The following is a 25,631-nucleotide window of genomic DNA, read 5'->3' as shown; positions in this document are numbered from 1 at the left end:
AGGATAGGGCTTGGCCCTCAAAAAAAAGCCAATTAAAATGCTGCCAATGCTAGTGAAGCATTTGAAACGGAAAACAGCAAGCGGACGGGTTGCTTAGGCCTGGTGGTGGCACAGCTCCATCGTTGCCTGTCAAAATTTTATATGGAATTTGACAGATGGCAAAACCTACGGATATAGGACATCGAATCAGAGATGATGCTCCAAATATAATGTCTACCTCTATGTTCATGGAAAACCATGGATCATATGTTGTCTATTGTGTAATACCACAACAAACATTTTCATTATAAAAACACAAGTCAACGGCAAATCCCTTCCAGATCCCCTCGGAGTTGTGAAATGGCGCCATATAGGAGCATCGCTTTATTACGACTGGTTAAACATAGTAGAACAACATACCACCCCCTTCCCCCCATTAGAGCATCATTTCATCTTCGAACAGCGTGTCTTCTGACCTACTTATGCCAGCTGCGAGATATGATACTCCGAGAGCAAAACCAATCCCTCTGGGAAGAAAGAGATGCTTCGTTGTATGTACACCCATTCAACCTCATTGCACATCGTCATTGTTTGAATGATTCTCTCGTTCTGCGTAATTGATTGTTGTCTACGAGCTGCTTGGGAAGATTGCCTAGAGAGAACAACAACAAAAAATCTGCGCGATCGTTCATCACCGTTCATGTGTGTTTAAATCGAAGCGACGAAAATAAACATTTTTCCCAACACTCCCACGAATTTAGCACAGTATATGTTAGAGCGTGGTATGGTTTGGAGTCCCTCGGGAAAGGTGTAAAGTGGTCGGAAAAATTGAAAAACACACACACCAAATATTAGTGTAATATGCTCGCAAATGAAGAGCGATTTGCGCGCGTACGGTGAACAGCAAAAGCTCGCGAGCAGCAACGATCCAAGCAAGTTATTTTGGGATTATCCCCACAAATAAGAGCGCGATACAGATTTATTAAAACAGAGCAAGCAGCGATCCGTTTCGTTAGAGATCACGACGCTCGTCGACAGTGTTTAACAGAAGGACACAGATTCCTGCATGTCAAAACGACTATTTTCCGTTCAGTGCTTGTGGGGTACGGAGTAATTAGCGCGTTTCGATTTTTTTTTTGACAAACTCTGGTACCTTTAGTAATATTGATATTTTGTATTTTTCTCTCTTTTAGCTCGATCCTGACCGCATTAGCAGAAGAAAACAGGAACGTATAAAACTCATCACGGCAGAAGAAAAGTGTGTCTGTTTGGAGGAGTCTGATTTTAGTTAATATTTTCATGCAATTCCGTGTGCCTGTTCACGCCAACACACAACCATGCGTTGCGAGTGAGTGAGTGCAGTGAAGTGTTTTGGTAAAAGGAAGAAAAAAAAAAGAAACACTTAACAAATATAGTGGAAGCTTTTTAGTGCATAATAATATCGTGCGGTGGTGATCATCGTCTTGTTCGCTCGGAATTGAATGTAAAAACGGAAGTAAAAGTACTGGCATTCAACGGAGGCGCAAGAAGCTCGTGTTCGTGTGGGGTCGATCGTGGAGAAATTGTTTCACCCCCGGTTACCGGCGACATGACATAAGGAGCGAAGCAATTTAACACGGTGTGAATTGGTGGCAGTCGTAGTAACCAGCGACACCCCCAGTACCACGCATCAACAAAAGGCATATCTCAATCGACACGCACAGCACCAACACCCGCACACGAAGATCGCAGCTTTGAACAGTTGTTGCTGCTAGGGCAGCAAACGACGGTGTTAAGGTAAATTTCTTTTTTTTTATAACTGTGGAGTTGATATTGCTAGGAGTTTCGCAGGGTTTTTTTTTGACACTGTCCTAGACAATATTGAATGTACAGTTTAATATTTATCGGAGTATCAAGGCTTAGCTGGTTATTGTTTCTTAAGGTTCGCTCACATTGTACGTATATGAAAATTATATCAATTTTATAATGTTGCCAACGATGTTAGAATAATGTACTATCGGAACTACCTGGTTCCGATCCCGTGTTCGGAAACGATTCCAATTCCGAACCTTCTTTTCGGAAATTTTGGAACCCATCCGGAATCGATACCGACAAAAACAGCATTTTGCCCTTGACTAGACCCTTTTCACATCACATCTGGTTTGTCTCGTCGGTTTGACAAGCAGACTGTCAGAACTAACGGCAAAAATCAAACGTCAAGGAAGCAAGAAATGGCAGATTAGCCGTGGTTGAAAAATGTTAGTTTTATACACAAAAGTACGTGTTCCTAAAATTAGGAAAAGAAATGTACAAAATTTTTGCAATAATAGCAACCCAACTCAGGACTGCATTAAACGTAACTAAAAAAAATATTATCACTATTTTTGGTGAACATTTAGATATGGAAATTCTTAAAACCCTAACCCTAAGATTCTATGGCCTAATAACCTGATATTGGTCAGCCAGTGCAGGCCTATTAGACTTAGTTTATACGTAATTGTCCAAACCTTCCATGTTTTATTAAGTAGTAATTAATTACTTTGTTAAATTATTTAGCTATTGATTTGCCATTCAATCTATAAATGTCAAAAACACTCAAAAATATCCTAGATACCATAAGAAGTAACAATATCCGTAAGATATTGTTGAAGAACCAACGGATATTAATACGGATTTTAATAAAACCTTTAAACAATCTCAGGACAAACTCAAGAATGTTTAGGATTTGCAATAAGTTATAAAACATGCGAAATCATCCATAAATCTCCGTACAGAATCAAGAACATTTGGACAAGTATCAAAGAAGAGCTCTAGAAATTATTCTGTGCTTTTCTAGGACCCCCTTTCAAAAGATCGCAATGTCTTTCGAAAATTGGATAAAATGCCACTGCTGTTGCTGCACATTGTCCCCTTTATGCGGCGTTGCAACCAGTTTTCGCTAGTAAACTAACACGTTCTACCAAACCTGTATCAAATGCGTGCGCGCCTCTCTGTTGTCAGCTATTATACTTTTGATGGCTTGCATTCAAAAGAGTGCCTGTTGCAAAAACGAATTACAATACCCTTGTGTCCGTTGTTACTTGCACCAGAATCACGCAGCAGCAGCGCATGGATCCAACTACAGACACACACAAACATAAAGTTGATGGTGCTGGGCAAAGAATAAATATATGTATATGCAGTGCAATCATCATTCGACCACCACTCGCAATATGCACCGGAGAGCGCACTGTAAAGCACAGTTTCTTAACGGTGATGGTTTATTATATGAGCAGCGGTGTTACATGGTGAGGAGTGAGAGAGTAAAGGAGGAGGAGGAGGAGGAGGGCCAAGAAATAGGGTGCGATTTCTGAATCCAAAACTTGGCCCGCATGTGAAGCACATTAGCATGCGTGGAAGGCATTGAGAGAAGCATCTGCATGCGCCGGATTTGTCCGAATGACTGCTTCACGAATTTCAAAACATTGCTTACTGCGCGCTCTTCCTGGATGCAAACGGTGTGCGTCGGTGCGGTGCTGGTTGGTTGGTTGATTGCCTGCTCTGTAATCAGTCTAGTCTAATCCGTATATACGCGTTGTACGTTGAGATTGGTAGGTTTTTGCGGCATTCTAAAACGGCATCCCCCCACATCTACCCACATTACCAACTGACTAACTTCGTGCAATCCACAGCGCGAAACGCGCAAAGAAAGCTAAAGCAAAATGCGCATTGACACAACACGTGTTTCAATAGTGGTCACTAAGCAGCAACAACGCGCTCGCAGCTGCGCGTTGCTTTTTCGCGGGTGGAATGTCCTGAAGAATTCAATGTCAAAACAGTTTGCGCCCCGTCCCCCCCCCCCCCCCCCCAATAATGCTTGGTGCGAATTTGGCGTGAGACGACAATGTGTCGTTACGACGCGGTGTCGCGGTTTGACGACGTAAAAGACGAATAGTGTAAGAGCACGATTTGTGGGAAGACTCCGCGAAGGGCGAAGGGGTGGTACATGTGTAACTGTTCTTTTTGTTTTACGTAAAAGAATAAGGAACACGCCGCCGCTTTTGGTGTAATGCCGTTGTGCGTGGGTTTTGGCGTTTTCAAGACGGCCTAAGCCTCGCTCGCCTAGCTGTGCAGCAACTCTTCGCTAGCGGCAAGCTTTAACAGCACCGGTTCTCTGACCGTTAATTCTTTCTGCCGTGGCGTAGTGGTGGTTCGCATTATACCATCTTTTCGCACCGCAAGAGAACGCTGGTGTCGAGACGCGACTTGTTTTGGAGGTGGAAGAAGGCCGCTACTTGGCGACCTAGCTGGTAGGCGGGAGTGCTTAAGTTGAGGTCTGCTATTGCAGGGATCTCCAAACTAAGGCTTTGAAGGTTTAAATTTTAACTGTTGAAAATATTTTTTCATCTTGAGATCTCTAACAAAATTCTATTATTGACACCGGAAGTAATATTTAATATAAAGACATCAGAAGAAGGTACTGGTTTTATGCACTAAGCCAGAAGACTGTGGGGACAATAATCCAGCTCACTAGCGTTGACTGGCACCCGAATAACTATTTTAGTACTGTTTATGAATTTTTAATATATCACTACGGCGCATCCCTTCGCACGGATCTTCGCTCGGCAGGACCGGAGTTCAATTGCCATGCATTTCGTTCCCCAATAGTAAAGATTTTCTATCTAACTGCGTAGAATCTAATTTAGGATTGGGAGATCTAATTTAGGATTGTCGATATTAGCAAGATCTTTAGAATTCTTAACCTGTTAATATTCCTGTTTTATATTACATTGCTTCTTCGTACCAAGAAAGATCTCTTGAAGTTGTAGTGTCTACGATGTATAATTAGTCCTGCGTCTAGCAAAATTTCATAGTTTGGCTTTCACACTGTCCCAATTTTGATAGATAGATTCCTATTATTATGCAGGGTAGTTGTTGAGGCGACAACATACGTCAGGACTGGCTTTTAAATTCCATTCGGACCATTCCCCCTGTTGAGGACTGATTATCCAACTACGTAGTTATTACCAAGTCTAGTAAAAGCCAATCGATGGCCGGCTTGATCTTTAGTAGATATTTAGGTCAAGAAAAACATTGGAAAAACTGCACTGAACATTTGGGCAATTTCTAGTTCAGAATATGGTCGAGTTTTATCAGTTCTTAACCCATCGCTGAAATCCTTGGAGAATCCTGGTTTATTTTAATGTCTCTATGTTCCAAAAATGATCTCTTGACGTTGTAGCGCATATGAAGTATAATCATCGCTGCATATAGAAGAATTTTAAAGGTTCCAAATGGTGGATGTTAGACTTAGATCCTGCGCCAGTTTAAATAGATATATTTCAATTTTTAATTTACATTAACTCTCGTCTAAGTCTATCATCTACCCAAATCCCCAACGAAGATTATTTGGTGAATTCTTGACATTCCCTACAACACGTTGACTCTCTCGCAGGTAGCTAAGGTGATTTCACTCGTTGTGACCCTGGCACTAAAACGTTTGCCAAACCCCTGCGCGTTATAGCAAGAAACGAGCAGGCGGATTATTTATTGGCCGCATTCGCATTTACCGCGTGCGTTACTTGTGGACGAAGCAGTAGTAGACGCACCGGTATATTGCGTTTTTGTCTCTGAGAACTCGTTTATTTGCCTTTTTTTTGCTTCAACTCACACCACCACCTTGATCCTCAAACTCCACAGCCCCCCTCTCTCCCTGTGTACGTTTCCGTGACCCTTAATCGCGATCAACGAATGCAAAACTCTTTACCCTTTCGGGTTGTCGGCCATGAATTTAAGAACTACTTCACCACCACCATCTCCAAAACTCTCAAGCGGTGTGTGCAACCAACCGCAAAACACTGTTCTGCAGCTCTACACGGCATACTTTTGCCCGACCTCAAAGAAGTGTATAAACCCCCGTTCGACAACTAACCACCACCACCACCACTAGGATGGCAGCAGTCGGTACAGTTGGTGGCGCTTATTTTGTTGCGTGGACAACACGGCAACGGAGGGGGGGTCCCTCTCAAAGAGTGGACTGAACTTGCGGGCTGTTAATGTAACAACAAGCGTCCGTCCTGATGCTGATGGTGCGGTGGTCTACTTGCACAGTAACGACCTTCTTCCCGACCCGGGTCGTAGAATGAGTTTGAACGGAACACGAGAGAAAAAGAAGTCATTTTCTGGGTGTGTGGGGGAGCTCCCACATGTGGTGGATCCCTCAACAACTCCGACCTCCAAATCTTTCCCCGCAAATTTCTACAAGGGCCTTGCTTTTTTACATTTATTGTGACTCTTCTGTACAGTCTGGTGTGGTTTTGTGTGGTTTTGTGTGGTGTTGTTTACTTCATCCGGGACAACTTTCTTTTCCAACGCTATGCTTCATTATCGTGCTTTCTTGGATTTATATGTGTGTGTGGTTTTTTTTAGCGGGGAGATTCCCTCCGAAGGTCGGTTGAAAAAGGGCCATTCTATTTCATTATAGCGCCACCGTAATAAACCTCCCCAAGGAGAGGGAGTTGGCTACTGAAAAGGGCAGTTTGTGCAGATATTGTGTGTTACCTCTTTCTCCAAGGTGGACGATTGAAGGTTGTTAGTCATCAAATGGTTTTCTGCCATCGTTCCGATGTGTGTGAGACAAAACTTGGTGGGACGATCACATGCGAGACTTTGGTTCATAATGATGATGCGTAGCAACAAAACAACGTGACTCGACGCGGTTTGAATTAATAAATTACCCTTGTTTCCATCTGGCATTTTGTGTACATCAACCTCTCGAGCGCAACCAGCTGTGGCCCGTCCGGGCCACTTTTGCTGCCGTTGCCTGGTTGCTTGCAAGCTTTTTTTTATGACCACGGTTGTTCCCCTCGCTCCGGTCTCTTTGGCGGTTCTGTACCAGCGCACTCTGAGACGATATATGCCCCGAAATTATGAGATCATTCAAGCACAAAGAGGGTTGAGCTTTTGAGACTTCTACCCTTTTTTTGACGTTTATACGATGGCAAGAAGAGAAACCGAAGGTTTTTTGTCGATGATTTGTGGTGCACTTTGTCAAATTCGCTTGACGTGATGCTTCTGCGTTCGTTACATTGTTCTACAGCAGCTTTGGTGCCAATCCGGAAGTGTGGTTAAAGTTTCTGCGAAGAAAGATGGCAACCTCTGCGTGCGCATCTTCATTTCGTTGGAAGAGACCCCCGGAGGGAAGGGGTAATGTTTACCTTTTTGCCCCCCTTTTGCTGTACTAAGGTAAAGCAATGAAAGGCCCTCTCTCTCTATCTCTGTTTGCCCTATTCAATGATGCATTCGAAATGCATTCAGTCTGTGTCTTCTGCCGAGTTGCAGTTGACTACGTTCGAGAGGGAAACGGGCTTTAGACATAAAGGCCCTCCGACTAACTTGACTGACTGAAGTGTGCGCACACAAGAAGCAACACAAAGGGGGGGTGATGAAATCGCTTCTTGAGCGCGCACTCTGTATCGTTTACATTCGAACCGGTCGGCTAGACGGATGCAAACGCGGAAGTGATCTTCTCTTGGAGGGTGGTAAAAGATGGTGGTGGCCCTCATTTCTCAGACCATCGGAGTTGATGCTTCCGTAACCTACTAAACTCTACGAGGTGTCTGTGACATGATGATGAGTTTTCTTGTATTAAATATTCATTTTAAGTTGCACAGAGTTCTGCAGTCTCTCACAAGACTTGCCTTTAATTTTGGCTTGGAAATAACAAAAAGCAAATTCAGCTTCGTCACTGGATGTCAAGAAACCTGGAGCAAGATTCTTAAAAGTTGGAGAATAAAGATCACCGGCTAGATTAGACTCCAAAATCCCATTAACTTGAAATAGAGGCACCTAACTAGCAACTGCTTGCTCCACAACTTCAGCGTTCGGGCCAATCACATTTGATTCCAACACAACCCCGTCCAAGGTGATTGCCAGGCAGTGCCAACGATCAAACCGCCGTACCATTTGCTGTGGACCAACGAGAAAGAGCGTGTTAACCCTCACTGTTACATTCGCAATGACAAATACACCACATTTCATTGATTTAATAAAATGTTGGTGGTGGACAGGGCCAACAGAAAAAATCGATACATAAACTACTGCCACCAGGCAATGGTTCTTACTGCCGTTCTTGCCTTCGCGCCGCACCGATGACAGTTACGTGAAGTTTTATTTTTCCATCTTGGAAACCATCCTCCGGTGGCGGGACTCTACTTCATCGTCGTCTCTTTAGGTAATAATCCTGCTACATCCTTGACAGTTTTTTTTTTTTGGTTTTCGGTGGTGGTTATATTGATCAAACGAAACAGAAAACGTGAAACCATATTTTGGGATCCATCCATTTTGGAGGAGACAGTAGTGACCCTGCTGCAAGTGGAAAGACCTGCTACTGGTGGTTGTTGACCGTCGATTTAGATGTTTTTCGCGTTTGATTTCCTTTGCTAAATTTATTCTCGAAGGTCGTTTGCGATGAGAATTGTGCTATTTCATTTTTGATTCGTCGATTTACAATATTATGGGGGAATTCTCAATTTGATGAAATGTTGCTGCTGTAAGGAATAAATTTGAAACACATTGGACTTATTAGACGCCAGAGCCAATGTACTTATTCTTCGTCCCAAAGCATGCGCGTCTTCTGCACGTTGCTGCTAGAATAATAAACTCTTCTCCAGCGGTGCATGGTATATGATGGGGGAGCATCAATAAAATAATGTTGATTCTAGTTGTATTGACACAACAGGCGAAGGTGAAGTAGAGAGTTACACAGAGGAGAAGGTGCTGCTGTAGTTTCAGTCATTTTTTTTTTTCGGCAAACGTAGCTTTTTTTGGAGTTGCGTTTTCCTTCACAATCACTCATAACAGACGGCAGTAAGGTAACACACCAAGAAAGTAGCAATTAATGTGCATCGACTAATTATTGCGCGGTGCGTTTTCGTTGCCATTTTCGTGTGCTGAAATTGTATCTTCATTTCAAGATACCTTTTTTTTCCACGATGGTACGAACTATCTTGCGGGTTCAGCCTTAATATCTGACTTAAGACTTGAGTTACGTAGTTTACCCACTATCGACAAGATGTTACGTACAATGCGCTCTTACTATCGGTTGAGGAAAATCGAGGCTATCCCAAGAGCTTATTCAACTGCGTTGTGTTACTCTTACTACTACTACAATGCATAGAGAGGGAGAGAAAGAGAGAGAGTGAGGGCCCATATCAGGCCATATTTTTCAAGTGTCGATTTGTATTCGTTGCAAAAGAACAGAAAGCCTAAGCACCAAACACTCAGAGCCATTGGCTTAGTAGAAGTCGGACGTCGGTGTTGGTCATTTAGCATGTTTGCTAACTTAATCTTTAGTTCCAAAAATAAACTATCAACTTTTGAAGTTTCCACCAGATAAGAGTATAGCTCTTGATTAAGTTGAGGTTTTTTGAAGCAGAAGTTTAACGGAATAGTTTTAAACTCTCCGAAAATGTCGGGATTTATTCTACCTAATTATAATTTGCGACAAATATTGTGCTTGAGCTTGCTTGCTGTTGCCTCATGATGTTAGAATCGCCAAAAACCTGATAACCTAATATTCTGAAATGATAGATTCTACCCTAATCGGTCTATTCTACTCATCTGGTTCCATTCGATATTCTGATGTGCAGAACGCGATATCTGTCAGCTAGCAAGAACTCGAATTAAGGTCGAATAGTTTGTCGAAACTTCTGAATCATTTCATGGTTCCAAAATCCATATTTCATGGATTCTTCAATAGATCCATATTTATTACTGACTCCATCAGATTTCTTAATATGAGGAACATTCCAAAGTTTTCTGTGACTGGACTTGTTGGTTTGCGTGACTTTTGATTTAAAAAAAATCTAATTGGAGACAGACATTCATCTGATTTAAAACTTAAGGATTTAATCTACCGATTGTAAATGTTTTCTTTAATTTACTACCCTTCTTGTAAATGGCATAGGTCACAGGGTCCAACGAAGCGAACGATTAATAATTTTGACTTATAAACTGTCTCATAGCCAAACACGGTACTTGAACAACGTTGTTCGTACCTCTCCCCCAGGTCACGCCAGAGTAGGTCGTCATGATTCATGTAAGTGATAAATCAATAAAGTTTGATCAACAAACGGTTTTCGCGCGGAACGGCCAGACCCACGAGCTCTCTGAACCTGTGAAGCAGTTGACCTTCGTATGGTAGCGGCGCACTGCTGATAACCTACCGGCAAGAACCTACTACTGGCAAACACCTCGCGTGTCCCATTTTCTGCCAGCTTTTCGCCTCCATAATACCGCGTAAAAGAATGTGGACTGGGCGAAAGATGTATTTGCAGCTGATTTTCTCTTTGATAACTTCTCAACAAGATTGCTTTTCGAGGCTGCTCTTGCTCTCTCCCTGCTGTGCGAGTCAAATGAGGAGCCATTCAAGTTGATATTGATTATATTTGTCATATAAATAGCTCTGGTTCGCTTCTCGCCTACAAATTTCCTTCGCATACACACACACACACACACACACACACACACACACACACACACACACACACACACACACACACACACACACACACACACACACACACACACAATCACCAAGTGTGAGAGAAGGGAAGCTTATTGGCACGTGTCTTGATGGCGCCCCATCTTTCAGTCCTCGACTATACAAGCCCTACTACCCTGGCGCTCCTGCAATGCTGCATGGTGTGGTGCGTTTGTGCAGCGCGCATATTTGTTGTTGCAACATCAACCTCCTCAATTACCCTGTGTCACTATTCCAAACAGCAACAATCACTTCAGTAGCATATGTGTGTGTGACTATGCAAAAGGGAAGTCTCTCAGGGTACTAGGGGTTGGTTATGTTTTGCCACTTCACTAGCCCTGCCAACATCAGTTGCATGACATTATTCACGCGCGTTTGTGTGTGTCTGTATTCCTCGTTGGTGGCCACCCCAACTGGAGCTGCCGCGTGTCTGACTTTGATCGGTGTTACACAACGCTTGATCGCGAGACAGCGTTTCACTTGGCCCAAAAATTGTGTGTGTGTGTGTGTCTTTCTGCCTTGTGTCATGCAAAGGCGCTTTTCGTCATAGTTGCGCGATGGAAAATGGTTGCATTTCGTGGATCATAATAATAAATGCCATGTGCCCCTATACAGGGGGGCTGGAATGGATTATAGCTCCACACACGTTGCAGTGCACGCATGATTGCACAAAATGGTTTAAATTATTTATAAACTGTACATTCCACTTTTTTATGCAATTCAACAAAAGCTAAAGACATGCGATGAAAATACGATTACTGATGTGCATTTTATTCCATTTTCTTTCTCAGATGGGAGACGTCGATCCCGAAACACTCTTGGAATGGCTCTCGATGGGTCAGGGCGACGAGCGCGACATGCAGCTGATTGCTTTAGAGCAGCTCTGCATGCTGCTGCTCATGTCCGACAATGTAGATAGATGTTTTGAAAGGTACGTGTAGTACTAAGATCGTACCCCATCCTTCTAACCAATTATATCCTTGTTAATTGCAGCTGTCCACCAAGAACGTTCCTTCCCGCGCTGTGTAAAATATTCCTCGACGAGCTAGCCCCGGAAAATGTGCTCGAGGTAACGGCCCGCGCTATCACGTACTATCTGGACGTGTCCTCCGAATGTACCCGGCGCATCGTCGCTATCGATGGTGCCATCCGTGCAATCTGCAATCGGCTCGAGGTGGCCGATCTCGAAAGCCGTACTAGTCGCGATCTCGCCGAACAGTGCATCAAAGTGCTGGAGCTAATCTGCACCCGGGAAGCGGGTGCGGTGTTTGAGGGCGGCGGCCTTAACTGTGTGCTCACGTTCATCCGCGACAGTGGTTCGCAGATTCACAAGGACACGCTGCATTCGGCGATGGCCGTTGTTTCGCGATTGTGCACCAAGGTTGAACCACAGGGAGCGAATGTGCAAACGTGCGTGGAGAGTTTGAGCACGCTGCTGCAGCATGAAGATCCGTTGGTGGCGGATGGTGCGTTGAAGTGTTTCGCCTCGGTAGCGGATCGATTCACACGCAAGGGCGTAGATCCTGCACCGCTCGCCGAGTACGGACTGGTGAAGGAATTGCTGAACCGGCTAAGCAATGCGGCCGGAGGTCCACAGATTTCATCCAGCGGTGGTGGTGGTGGTGGTGGTGGTGGTACCGGTAACGCAACGATCTCCTCCAGCTTGGGAACAAACTCCTCGACACATCCGGAATCATCACCGTCGACCGCCCAGCTTTCCTCCTCCGCACCGAAGACAGCACAGGGAGCGATGGAGGCGGGCCGTTCAAGCCAATCGATCGCGACCACCATATCGCTACTGTCGACCTTGTGCCGCGGTTCACCCTCGATCACGCACGATCTGCTCCGTTCGAATCTGCTCGAGGCAATGGAACGTGCGTTCAAGGGAGATGAACGGTGCGTGCTGGACTGTATGCGATTAGCTGACCTAATTCTGCTCCTACTGTTCGAGGGTCGTCAGGCACTGGGGCGCGTTGGAGGCTCACAGGGTCAGCTGGCGCCTCGGGTAAGGCGGGCCGATTCCAGTACCGAGCGAACTCATCGTCAGCTGATCGATTGCATCCGTAGCAAGGACACCGAGGCACTGATCGAATCGATCGATTCCGGCGGCATCGATGTCAACTGTATGGACGATGTGGGCCAAACGCTGCTAAACTGGGCGTCCGCCTTCGGGACACTGGAAATGGTGGAGTTTCTGTGTGATAAGGGTGCGGATGTGAACAAGGGACAGCGCAGCTCGTCCCTACACTATGCGGCCTGCTTTGGACGGCCGGGCATTGCGAAGGTCCTGCTGAAGCATGGCGCCAATCCAGATCTGCGCGATGAGGATGGTAAAACGCCACTCGATAAAGCACGCGAGCGTCCGGATGAAGGTCATCGGGAGGTAGCGTCGATTTTGCAATCGCCGGGTGAATGGATGATGGCAGCGACGCGGTCGGATGTGAAGTGTGGCGAGAGTGGTGATGAGACGGGTGTCGGAGAACCTCGGGGCGATCCCGAGATGGCACCGGTGTATCTAAAGTTTTTCCTACCAACATTCTGCAAAACTTTCCAAAGCACAATGCTTGCGAGTGTGCGTAGATCTAGCCTAGGTGAGTTAAGGAAGAGTTTTTTTCTCGGATGAAAACTGATTTTCTTATCACTTGTTACGGTTTTTCGTAGGACTTATCAAGAAAATGATCCAGTATGTTCAACCGGAGGTTCTCTCGAAGCTGTGCTCTTCTGAGGGTCTCCAAAGTTACGAGCAAAGCTTAGGCACGCTTCTAGTCGAAGTCATCGCGAGCGTACTGGACAATGAGGTATGTTTGACTTCCGAATCCCCCCTAAATTCACGTTCGTGTTTCTTCTAGTGATGGGTACATCCTCATTCCGGGAGGCATTCTGGAGTTAAGTTCGGAGTAACGCCGGATGAATCCCAAGTTAAATCCGGATTACTGCGGAGTTACTCCGGATTCATTCTGGAGTATTCCTCAGTTTTTATACATCGGAGTCGGAGTGGATTCATTTATCCGCTCCCGAGTTCCCACCACTAGTTTCTTCGCCCGTTTCAACCGATTCTCAATCATTTTTCGACACATGCGGCGCTTTCAAATTCGATCTTTTGCCTTATCCCATTCTCCGTTGCGTTTGCTCGCGGTGAAGCTCAGTACGAAATTATGCATCACACCATCGTCAGCGATAGCATCGAACGGTCGCCCGCTCTAAAACGTCGCTGCAAATCGCTTTCCGTGTTCGATTTCCATTTTCCATCTCGTATCGGTCGTAATGCTATTCCATGCCGATACTAAAACCGAAGTTTTGAAACTTTTTGAATTTGTTGGCATCCACAGATTAGCTACAGCTGGCCACCGTTGCCGCAACCCTCAACGTCGTCGTGTCCGCCTCCTCCGCCGCCGATCCTAACCGTGTCCCGTAATAGTTCTACTAGCGTTAGCAATAATAATCTCCTAACCAAGCACGGCTGTGCCGAGCGGTTGAGCAAGTTTGTGCAGGCCAAACGACAGAGGCGCAATTCTAGCTGCTACATAATACCACCGCCACCGCCACTGCTACCGTTGACACCGCCACCAATCTCGGCAAGAGCAAAACCCGACTCGGACGAAGACGCGGATGACGAACGGAACGGGTTCAAAAGCAATAACAATAGTAACGACACCACAACCACCACCAACAATCCTCGTAATCGCACCCAAAGCAATTGGTCAGATCTTAGCATTGCGGTAATGATAAAGTCCTCCCAATCCACCCAACCCCTCCCGTATTGTATTGTTATCCTGTTTTGGTTATATTACAGGGTTTTCTAGGATATAACAAACAAGTGTGTCGAGATATTAATATGTTCAGGTATTTTATTGATTCAACCCGTGAGGTATAGAATTGTTCGAATTTTGTCATTGTATTTTTCTGCAGGATTGTCGAATTACACATTTTGCATCCTAGTATCCATAGCTTAAGCAACTGATCAGGTTACCTTGGCCATTTTACAGCACCGGCTGCTTTGACCAAAAGCGAGTGATTGTTTTAAAAAATCGAACAAACTAACGGCAACTTCCGAGCGATTCAACATCTCGTAAATTGAATCAATAATAAACGGGAAAAGGTTAATATATCTGCGTACTTGTTCATCATATCATCGAAAACCCTGTAACTTCCCGTGGAGCACTTGCTATTTTACAATCGCGATTGTTGTTTTCCGTTGTTTAGCGAGAATTGATATCATTGAATGCTGATAATCATAATTTTTTGGAACAAAGGCTGTTAAAAAAGTAATTAGTGCTGCTTTATAATACAATTCAATTGATACGTCATCTGTAAAATAATGCATTTCATTGCAAGAAAAGTGTTAACGTAAATTTTTTTCTGGCTGGCTTATAACAATAATAAGGTGCACGTTTTGTTACAGACCGATAAGCTTCAGAGCGCGTTTTAATAACATTTTCATGATCAGTAGTTACTTTGTTTTTGGATTGCCCTCATCTTTCGGTTGACGAAAAGCGCCTGCATAAGTAATGAACGCTTGTTTTCTTTTTGTGTATAACATGGAATTAGAAATTGGTAGTACAAAACCTCAAAATTTGAGCAGAGTATCCTCTAAAGTATCCTCGCCTTGTAAAAATCTGGCTGCGCTTTAACCCTTGACCCGGCACTCCAAACCCGCGTTCGATCCCAGAACCAGTGTGGATCAGACCAGTTGCTTTAATCTTGCGATTATCGGTGAAATTGATCCTCTCTGTTGTTATTGCTTTTCTTCTTCGGCAAAGATATAGTATTGACCAGAAGTCTCTGGTTTCTTACTCAACCCCTCCTACCTCTTTGTACCACTACCATCTGTCACGCGCGTGTGCATGTTGATGTTGCTGCGTGTGTCGTGTGTTTTCTTTTCCGTGTTTCTTTCCCCATCTTTGCTTTCTTGACGAAATGTTTATTACAACCCTCATCCGCGAAGTGTTCTTATCTACTAATCCAGCATTTTTTTCTTTGAAAACTTTCAATTCCGACAGGATGATGAAGATGGCCATCTGGTGGTGCTTACGATTGTGCAAGAGCTTATGTCAAAAACGCAAAACGATTTCCTTGACCATTTCGCACGCTTAGGCGTTTACACCAAGGTGCAAGCGCTGATGGGCGAGCCCAGCTTCGATGGTAACGACAATAATGATGTGATTAAATCAACATCCGATGAGACGAAGGCAGCTGCGTCTACAGAAGCGTCCACCGCCGTCACGGTCACACCGAGTGGATCTAGTGGTCCGGTAGTAGTGACTGCTGGTGCAACAAGTACTGCAACGACGACGACGGTGGCGGTTGAAGATGCGAAGGAGATACTGCACGGAAAGGCTTACCATTGGCACGATTGGAGCATTTGCCGTGGGCGGGACTGTTTGTACGTATGGTCGGATTCGGCCGCGCTAGAGCTTTCGAATGGATCGAACGGATGGTTCCGGTTCATTCTGGACGGTAAACTCGCGACGATGTACTCTAGTGGAAGTCCGGAGAATGGGAGTGATAGTACGGGTAAGTAATATTTCATTGTAAATGCTGATCATTCTAGTATTAATGCTTCACGGAATAATTAGTGGCAAAGTTTCACAAGAATAACAATATTTTAGGCGCAAGAATAACAGCAGCTTATGATGGAACAATATAATCAGGAGATTTTCTAAGGATGTCACATTAAGGACAGCTTTCTCTATACCCCTCACGACCTAACGCTGTTGCCTGTCACTCAAATTTTTTGGCTTTTCAAAATCATAATCAACCACGACTCCTCTGTTAATGTGGTGAGCCAGAAAAGGCTTTTGCTGGATGGAATATCCGGTGTCACTCTCATGATATGACCAATCTCCAGAAGCCTATCGACGACTCTGATGGGCTAGCAGCTTATGCCAAAGCTGAAATTCTCTAAGCATCTTTCGCGGCTAGGACTAGACTAGGAGGTCTAGGCTGGGAAGATTTTATCGGGCGAGAGATGCTAACTTCTGTCAAAAGTTAGGACAGCATTTTCGACGAATTCAAAGATTCGATGTTCTGTCTTTTGATCTTATGTATTTTTTCCTTCCTTTTTTTGGATTTACAACCTCGAGAGAGGGTTTATTCTTCGTTTTCGGGCTTCCTTGACTTCATTTTACCCGTAGCTGGATAGTCAATCTTGAGCATGGGTTCGAAAGGGATATCATCTCTGAACAAATTTCCATCACTCATCTGATGGCATTGTTATTGTGAAATTAACTGATGGATTGGCGATTGTTCTATCATCAATAAAGTTGCTTAAAGTATTATCATTTGAAAAAGCCTGTACATTGCATTACACAGTCTAACAAATGCGCTATTCTCTCTAACTAACTGTTGCTGTACGACCTAGCGATAATGAGAAAATTGCTTCTCACGCCTAATTCATTGTGGCTTGCTTTATTACATTTGCATTGATGTTGCATATGGTGTTCCTTAATTCCCCAAGGTACACACATTCTATTCTACCTCAACACATCATTGGCTTCATTTGAAAATGAATGTGCACGCTTTTACCATAAACCTTGTGCAATTGTTACATTAATACGTCGCGTGCATGCTTGAGACTTCCAACTAGATGTTATTTGGCCCTATAGTTTCGGTTTAAATTTATTCTTCTACATTCTTTCCAAAACCGTGTTTCGCAACAACATATACGGTTTTTCACACTTTTAGGCAAGGAAAAAGCCTCCCAAGATCCCAACGTCCCTAACGAAGGTGAGAGCATTCGTCCTATCGATAAAGGTCATAAAAGTAATTTAAAAAGCAACAAAAAAAAGCTAAGAAAGAGAATAGCACATTAAGCAGAATGTGAAGAGCAAAAAACTTATTCACTGAAATAGGATTTAATGTAAATTTAAATATCATTTCATTTTTTTAGAAAATCGTGGAGAATTTCTCGAAAAACTTCAACGAGCCCGTGCTGCCGTCCGTCAGGGTACGGTATCACAACCGATTCTCTCCGCACCTAGCCTAGCCCGAATAGCGGTCGGTAACTGGGTGCTGCAGAGCCAGAAAGAACATCAACTACATATCAACAATTCCGAGGGCCATCAGGTAACGATACTGCAGGACGAACTGCCCGGCTTTATCTTCGAGAGCAACCGTGGAACGAAGCACACGTTCACCGCCGAAACTACACTGGGACCAGACTTTGCAGCGGGTTGGATAAATACCAAGAAGAAGAAGATGCGCTGCAAGGCCGAGGCACAGAAATATCAGGTGAGGGAAAGAAAGTGATACGAATAACAACTCTTTCACTTTTTTGGGAATCGTTATAACGTGGCTAATGGCGACTTCTAACTTAAAAGTAATGAACGGAGGTCGGTTGCTGCCGGAGGGATTCGAATCGAATCGAAACAAATTGTAGAACTAGTTAACACTTTGTTGACGGGCGATTTTTAGCCAAAACGTGCTGGTATTACCGCATACGTTTGTTGTCTTAGGCGCTGGAGAGCTTAGCGTGTCCCGCCACGCTAATCTCTCCCTTGTCTTTCTTTTCCTGAAATCTATCACACACATAGAATCATTGCTCTTCGATGCTTGGATATCTCCGCAATGTTTTTTCATCGATGGTCCGCTCTTCAGGAAGAAAAATTCAGTCCCCCGAAAAAAACCTTCGGCTAAGCGAGAACAGACATGTCCGTCCCCCGTCAACAATGTTGGGCTGAGCGAGGACGGACATATCCTCGACAACAAAGTGTTAATAATCGCCAGAGAGTTTCGAATCGCCAAGAGTTTTCAAAACTCTATGCTGATTCGAATTCCAAGCGTTTTAAATACTCTTTGCGGTTCGAATCCCAAGCGAAGTGTAAACTCTCTTTGTGAGTAGTTTATTTGAATCATTCATTATAAAGATTTCAATTACTCATTCACTCTTACTCAGTACGAACAACACTAGAAAAAGTACCAATGACAATTGCATCGCAATGTATTTTTCAAAAATTGTAATCCAATTTTTTTTGCTTGATTTGCCACCATATTTCCAGCTTAATAAATTGGCTCGTGATTTGTACAACCGTTACTTCAAGGCAGCTCAAGCTATACCGCGTGGTGCCGTTGCAAAGCTGTCCAAGATTGTGCATCAGATCGAGAATGCACTCGAAGAGCAGCAATCATCTTCGAAAACTGCCGCACTCATCTCCAGCTCCACGCAGCAGATTATCACTCCAACGTCTGGCAGTGTGGCCAGTGTTAGCTGGCAGGAGAAGCTCTACAACGCATTGAATGAGCTGGTTCACCTGCTGAACGAGGATGGCGTAATTAGTGCGTACGAAATGTACAGTTCCGGGTTGGTGCAAGCACTCGTGGCTGTACTTTCGCCCAACTACTGGGACTTGGGTATGAATCGCGCCAAAGCAAACAAATACCAGAAGCAACGGCTATCCATCTTTAAGAAGTGTATGTACGGAGGTGAAGTAAAAACGGGCAAAAATACGGCAGCTATTCTGGTGCAGAAGTTGGTCGCAGTGCTGGAAAGTATTGAGAAGCTACCGGTGTACATGTACGATTCTCCGGGCGGTAGCTACGGGCTTCAGATATTGACCAAGAAGCTAAGCTTCCGCTTAGAACGAGCAGCCTGCGAACAGACACTGTTTGATCGGACGGGACGTAACCTCAAGATGGAACCACTGGCAACCGTGGGCCATCTGAACAAGTATCTACTGAAAATGGTCGCCAAGCAGTGGTACGATATGGAGCGTTCATCGTTCCTGTATCTTCGTAAGCTGAAGGAAGCTAAGCCGGGCACGATCAAGTTTCGGCATCGACATGATTTCGATGAAAATGGTCTCATCTACTACATCGGCACCAACGGAAAAACGCTCGAGTGGGTTAATCCAGCCCAATATGGACTCGTAACGGTAACGAGCAGCGAAGGCAAACAGCTACCCTACGGTAAGCTGGAAGACATCTTGTCGCGTGACAGTGTGAGCGTAAACTGCCACACAAAAGACAACAAAAAGTCATGGTTTGCGATCGATTTGGGAATATTTATTATTCCCACAGCGTACACGCTTCGGCACGCACGTGGTTACGGTCGTTCCGCGCTTCGGAACTGGATGTTCCAGATGTCGAAGGATGGCATCAGTTGGGTCACACTGCTAACGCACACGGAAGATAAAAGCCTCGCTGAACCGGGCAGCACCTGTACCTGGCTGATTGATTGTCCTGCCGATGAGCAGCAAGGCTATAGGCACGTGCGCATTCATCAAAATGGACGCAATGCATCGGGACAAACGCACTACCTGAGTCTGAGTGGGTTCGAAATCTACGGCAAAGTAATGTCGGTGTGCGAAGACATGGACAAAACGGCAGCCAAAGAAAATGAGGCGAAATTGCGCAAAGAGCGTCGTCAGATAAGGTCACAGCTGAAGTACATTACCGATGGAGCGCGTGTTGTGCGCGGTGTCGACTGGCACTGGGACGATCAGGATGGAAACCCACCCGGCGAAGGTACGGTCATTGCGGAGATCCACAACGGTTGGATCGATGTGAAGTGGGACCATGGAATGCGCAATTCGTACCGCATGGGAGCGGAGGGCAAGTACGATCTGAAGCTGGCGCACGTGGACGGTTTGGTAGCGGCTTCTTACGATCTACACAACAGTGGAATATCCGTTACAACCGTAGGCAATAATAATCAATTTTCATCCTCCGCCAATGTCCTCCAGTGCGAAGTAGATGGCGCCGTTTCCGGCAAGAAGAAAATCTACGACAAATCACTTAACGTACTGGCGAGTAGGAAATCCAGCTCCACACCAAGTCTACCGGATGCGACAACAGAAAATCGTTCGTCCGTTGCTTCTACTGAGCAGGCAACATCAGCCGACAATCTTTCCTGGAAGCAAGCGGTAGAAGTAATCACGGAGAATGTTCTTTCTTCCGCACGCTCTGATCTTGCAACGGTCGGCAATGGCGGAAGTAGCAATGATTTGTCCTCCTCGGTAGTAACCGCCGGTGGTGGTGGAGGAAACAATCAGGAAGTGTCCGTTACGGTTCATTCTTCGCTAAGCGAGCGTGGAAACAACATACCGGATTTGTCGCAAATTAACAGCAGCACATCCATGCTGGTGTCAGATTTGGCCACCATTACGGAGAATCTTTCCCTTGCGGATGGTCCGGTGAAGCAGCAGCAGAGCGCATCGTCCACAGGCTCCGTGCAGCAGTTTGTGAGCAACATTAGTGGAAACAGTGGTGGAGCTGGTAGTGTTCCCTTGCTGATGGGATCATCGTCCTCCTCATCCTCTTCATCCTCGACGGAGGAAAACAACAAAACGAATAACATAAATGAGACGAACAATAAGATCAACTTAACCAGCGGTGGTAGTGGTGCCAGCAGTGTTGCCAGCGGTAGCAGTGCATCCAGCGGAAAGGCTGGCCTATCCTACCTGCAAACACGCCTAGACATGGTGGGTAAAATGCGTGAGGGCGTCGATATGCTGCGAAACAATACGAACAATTTCCTTTCGTCAGAACTGCTCACCCAAACGAATCTGCTTTCCTCGGTAAAGATTGCGTTCCCACCGATTCCTCCTACTAGCGCTGGAACTGGAAGTGGAACTGGAAACAGCATTTTTGTGGGAAGTACAAGTACTGGCACAAATCCTGTAACATCCGCAGCTTCTTCGGGCGCTAAAACACCTACGGACAAGTTTGATGTGAAGTTTAACAATACTACTGGTGCGTCGAATGGGGCGTCCAGTGTGTCGGTAAACACGTTCAAGAAGGTCCTTAATGAAGCGAAGCAATTCTCCTCAACAATGGATGGAACTTCAACGGGTGCCCGCGATGCTACAAATAATTTGAAGAACAACATAGTTGTGGTTGGATCCACGGAAACGGTACTGGGAGCTTCCCAGGATGATCATAATACGGATCCGTGTCTGCTTGGTTCCGTATCCGGTAGTGATGGAGTTAATGTGGTCCCTGTTGGAGTGCCCTCGTCAAATCCGATGAGTGTAAGCGTACCAAATCTAACAAGCAGTGGTAGCAGCAACAACCATTCGCATCATCATCACCATAGTCATCACCAACACCAGTCACAGCAGCAGCATCTCCATACTCATCACCATCCACCTCCGTCGGACAATAGTCCGTCAACGATGCAGAACGATTCTCAAACGGCAGGAGGACCCCCGGGACTGTTGGAAACTTTCGCCGCCATTGCACGTCGTCGAACGTCTGCCGGTGGTTCAAATTCGGCCGCCAACGTTAACAACAATAATGAAAATAACAACGCCGCCAATCCATCCTCATCCACCTCTTCTTCGCAGCAAACGATGCCGATTAACAACCAGCTGATAAGTGGTGCTGGTAGTGGAACAGGATTGGTCGGTGGGGTGTTGCAGAACAATAGCAACTTTTTCCCGCGAGGACCAAACTCCGTCACGAGCTTGGTGAAGTTGGCACTCTCGACCCACAGCGGACTGCTCAGTACGGCTCAAAGCTATCCGAGTTTGTTCAGCTCTGCTTCGAACAATAATGCTTCGTCCGGAGGTCAGACAACAGGTGCGAACGGTGGTAATAATAATAACAGCAACACCAACAATATGGTTGGAGTCGGACAGGTGAATCCACTCAATCCGGCCCTCACCATGAGCCTCACCTCCACCTCGAGCGATAGTGAGCAGGTGTCGTTGGAAGACTTTTTGGAGCAGTGTCGTGCACCGACACTGCTGGGCGATTTGGAAGACGATGAAGACATCGAGGACGAGAACGATGACGATGAGAACGAGGATGAGTATGAGGAGGTGGGCAACACGTTGTTACAGGTGATGGTGACCCGCAATCTGCTGTCCTTTATGGAAGAGCGTACGTTCGAGAATCGACTCCCAACGGCCGGGAAACGCAAGTCCTGGGACGATGAGTTTGTGCTGAAGCGCCAATTTTCCGCCCTTATACCTGCGTTTGATCCACGTCCGGGTAAGACGAATGTTAATCAGACAAGTGACCTGGATATTCCTGCACCACCGGCAGGTGGACGACGAGTTGCTGCGGAGCAGGTTGATCCAGCAGAACCATCCTCATCATCCGGCAAAGCGAACGTTTTGGAGCAGGAAGGAACTCACGCCACCTCTATGTCCTCGCTGCCGCAGCCAACGCTTTCGCTTGTACTGCGTGGGCCGAACATAAACGGAGTGAACGATGTGGAAGTTGATCTGACACATCCGGATTGGACCATTTTCCGCGCAGTGCAGGAACTGATGCTGCAAACGTCGATGCCCAAGCAGGACAAGTTCCGCAAAATTTGGCAACCAACGTACACGATCATCTACCGTGAGGCAAGTCCCGGTTCGTCCTCTTCGCTGTTGGGTGGTGGAAAGGAGGACTTTAGCAGTGGGGAGGAAGGTCGCGCAACACCGATCATTTCGCTCTACTCGCAAAGAAGCCATGGTTCTACCCTATCGCCCAGTTCACCCATTCCTGGAACTCCATCTATTTCGGGTGCAGCGGGTGCTGGCCCTAGTAGTGGTGGAGCTTTAGCGACAACTTCAGCCGGTTGTGCTAATCAGCAGCAGTACTGTTCAGTTGAGGACGTCCTGCAATTACTATCACAGTTGAACAGCATCAATCAATCGCTGGGATCCGCTCCAACGAACAACGACAAGAACTTAATACCCGATGTGGAGTCTCATTACCTAAATCCGGAGGTGTTTATGAGCAAGAAGATCACAAACAAGCTACAGCAGCAGATACAGGATCCGCTCGTCCTTTCCAGCGGTAGTTTGCCAAAGTGGTGTGAAGAATACAACCAGTCCTGCCCATTCTTGTTCCCGTTCGAAACACGCCAGCTGTACTTTAGCTGTACGGCGTTTGGAGCATCGCGCAGTATCGTTTGGTTGCAGTCCCAGCGGGACGTAAGTTTGGAGCGTCAGCGTGCACCAGGTCTTAGTCCCCGGCATGCCGATCAGCAAGAGTTCCGCGTCGGACGGTTGAAGCATGAACGCGTGAAGGTACCACGCGGGGAGAATCTTCTCGAATGGGCCCAACAGGTGATGAAGGTGCACTGCAACCGGAAGTCAGTGTTGGAGGTAGAGTTTGTCGGAGAGGAAGGTACGGGACTTGGACCAACGCTCGAATTCTACGCACTGGTAGCGGCTGAGCTACAGCGCAGCGATCTTGGCATGTGGCTGTGTGATGATGAGGAACCGAAGCTGATCGAGGACGAGATTGATCTCGGTGAGGGTAGTAAACCGGTTGGCTACTATGTGCGCCGCTCGACCGGACTTTTCCCGGCACCGTTGCCTCAAGATTCGGATATCTGCGAGTACGTGTCGAATTATTTCTGGTTTTTGGGTGTGTTTTTGGCGAAGGTATTGCAGGATAATCGGTTGGTAGATCTGCCACTGTCGAACAGCTTCCTGCAGCTGCTAAGCCACAGTCGCTCAATTTCTCGGGGTTCGCCGAACCACGCGCTGTTCGGGAAATCAGGCCTAAGCGATGATATTATGCTTTCGTCCATAATGTCCGAGGAAAGTGATCGTGATCGGGATCTGTTGGTGGATTCGTATCAATCGAAGATGGCCACCAGCGAAGGTGCCTGGTACGATGGTATACTGTCGCAGGAGAATCTACAGGAGATTGATCCGATCCGATATCAGTTCCTGAGGGAATTGCAAGAGCTGGTGCAGCAGAAGCAAAACATCGAGCAGAACGATGCGCTCAGCTCGGAAGAAAAATTGCAGCAGATCGGCGAACTGAAGCTAAACACCAAAACGGGCTGTGTGGCGTTGGAGGATCTGGCGCTTACGTTTAGCTATTTGCCGAGTTCGAAGAATTATGGTTACGCTTCGGCGGACCTAATTCCTAACGGATCGAACATCGATGTGACGATTAACAATGTGGAGGAGTACTGCAATCTGACGATTGCGTTCTGTCTGCAGGAGGGCATTGCGAAGCAGTTGGCCGCTTTTCATCGTGGGTTCTGTGAGGTGTTTGCGCTGAACAAGCTGGCCGCATTTACACCGGACGAGATACGGAAGATGCTGTGCGGTGAGCAAAACCCGGAGTGGACGCGTGAAGACATTATGACGTACACGGAACCGAAGCTGGGATATACGAAGGAAAGGTGAGTATTTGCTTACATATACAGGTATTCACCCGATATGCGCGAACTTGCTGTAGATATAAAGCTTCAAAAACTTACAGTTCATACATTTTTGTACGAAAAATATTATGAAACTTTTGAACAATTTATTTATAATATTTAGGAGACAAAGTTCCAAATATTTTAGTTGTGATTGGTGATGAGAATCCCGGAGTGGATTATTGCATCGACTCCGACGTACAAAAACCAGAGTATACTCCGGAAAAATCTGCAATTGATTCCGCAGTACACTCCGGATTACTCTCGAGTAAACTGCGCATTACTCCGGAGTAATCTCCGATATTAACTCAGGAGTGCACTGTGGAATAAATTGCAGATTACTCATAGTCTCATAGTATATCCGGAATACTCCGGAATAAACTACTGCTGCGGAGTAATTATTCCAGATTGATCCAGATTTGATTGCGAATTACTCCGGAGCGACCTCAGAGGTCGTTAAGCCAAAACGAAGAATAGTCGGGAAATACATTTAATTTCATTTTTGAGTTTGTTATTAATTTTATTTTACTTTTCTTTTCTCCTCCAACGAAATAGTCCTGGTTTCCTGCGCTTTGTTAATGTGCTGATGGGCATGAACGGATCGGAACGGAAAGCGTTCCTCCAGTTCACCACCGGTTGCAGCAGTTTACCACCTGGTGGACTGGCCAACCTACATCCACGGCTCACAGTGGTCCGGAAGGTGGATGCAGGCGAGGGTTCCTATCCGTCGGTCAACACCTGCGTGCACTATCTGAAGCTGCCGGACTATCCGAACGAGCAGATCCTACGCGAGCGTCTGCTGACCGCTACCAAGGAGAAAGGGTTCCATCTGAATTAAATCAAACAGTGGGTTTGTGTGAGTGTGTGTTGTTATAAAATGTTGTTTGGGGAAAACATGACTGAATGAAATCGAGATCGATCAGTGAAAAGGGAGAGAGAGAGAGAGAGAGAGAGAGAGAGAGAGAGAGAGAGAGAGAGAGAGAGAATGTTTAGCAAAGTTGTGTTTTAGTAGTTTGTAAGGGACGCCAAACGAAGATGAGCAACGATCAGATACTA

General features: G+C 45.7%; 1 protein-coding gene across 2 annotated transcripts; it reads left to right on the top strand.

Moving 5' to 3' along the window:
* Positions 1-1,682: 1,682 nt before the first annotated feature.
* LOC126563717 (E3 ubiquitin-protein ligase Ufd4) lies at positions 1,683-25,416 on the top strand. 2 transcript variants are annotated; one of them, XM_050220363.1, is made up of 9 exons: positions 1,683-1,755; positions 11,272-11,411; positions 11,474-13,071; positions 13,142-13,278; positions 13,810-14,199; positions 15,481-15,994; positions 17,370-17,710; positions 18,478-24,557; positions 25,131-25,416. In XM_050220363.1, exons 2-9 carry the CDS (start codon positions 11,272-11,274, stop codon positions 25,411-25,413), a joined length of 9,483 nt encoding a protein of 3,160 aa, XP_050076320.1. In that variant the 5' UTR covers positions 1,683-1,755; the 3' UTR covers positions 25,414-25,416. The 2 variants fall into 2 exon arrangements, with proteins under 2 accessions (XP_050076320.1, XP_050076321.1); XM_050220364.1 differs by lacking the exon at positions 13,810-14,199.
* Positions 25,417-25,631: the final 215 nt, after the last annotated feature.

This window comes from Anopheles maculipalpis, chromosome 3RL (genome assembly GCF_943734695.1).
Source record: "Anopheles maculipalpis chromosome 3RL, idAnoMacuDA_375_x, whole genome shotgun sequence".
NCBI lineage: Eukaryota > Metazoa > Arthropoda > Insecta > Diptera > Culicidae > Anopheles > Anopheles maculipalpis.
The sequence above is the reverse complement of the archived record's forward strand: the minus strand, read 5'-3'. Positions and strand labels throughout refer to the sequence as shown.

Coding starts and splice junctions, on each gene's coding strand:
- LOC126563717 (XM_050220363.1), top strand. CDS start 11,272: ATGGGAGACGTCGATCCCGAAACACTCTTGGAATGGCTCTCGATGGGT. Junction 14,200..15,480: donor GGTCAGATCTTAGCATTGCG/GTAATGATAAAG, acceptor CAATTCCGACAG/GATGATGAAGATGGCCATCT. Junction 24,558..25,130: donor CTGGGATATACGAAGGAAAG/GTGAGTATTTGC, acceptor CCAACGAAATAG/TCCTGGTTTCCTGCGCTTTG.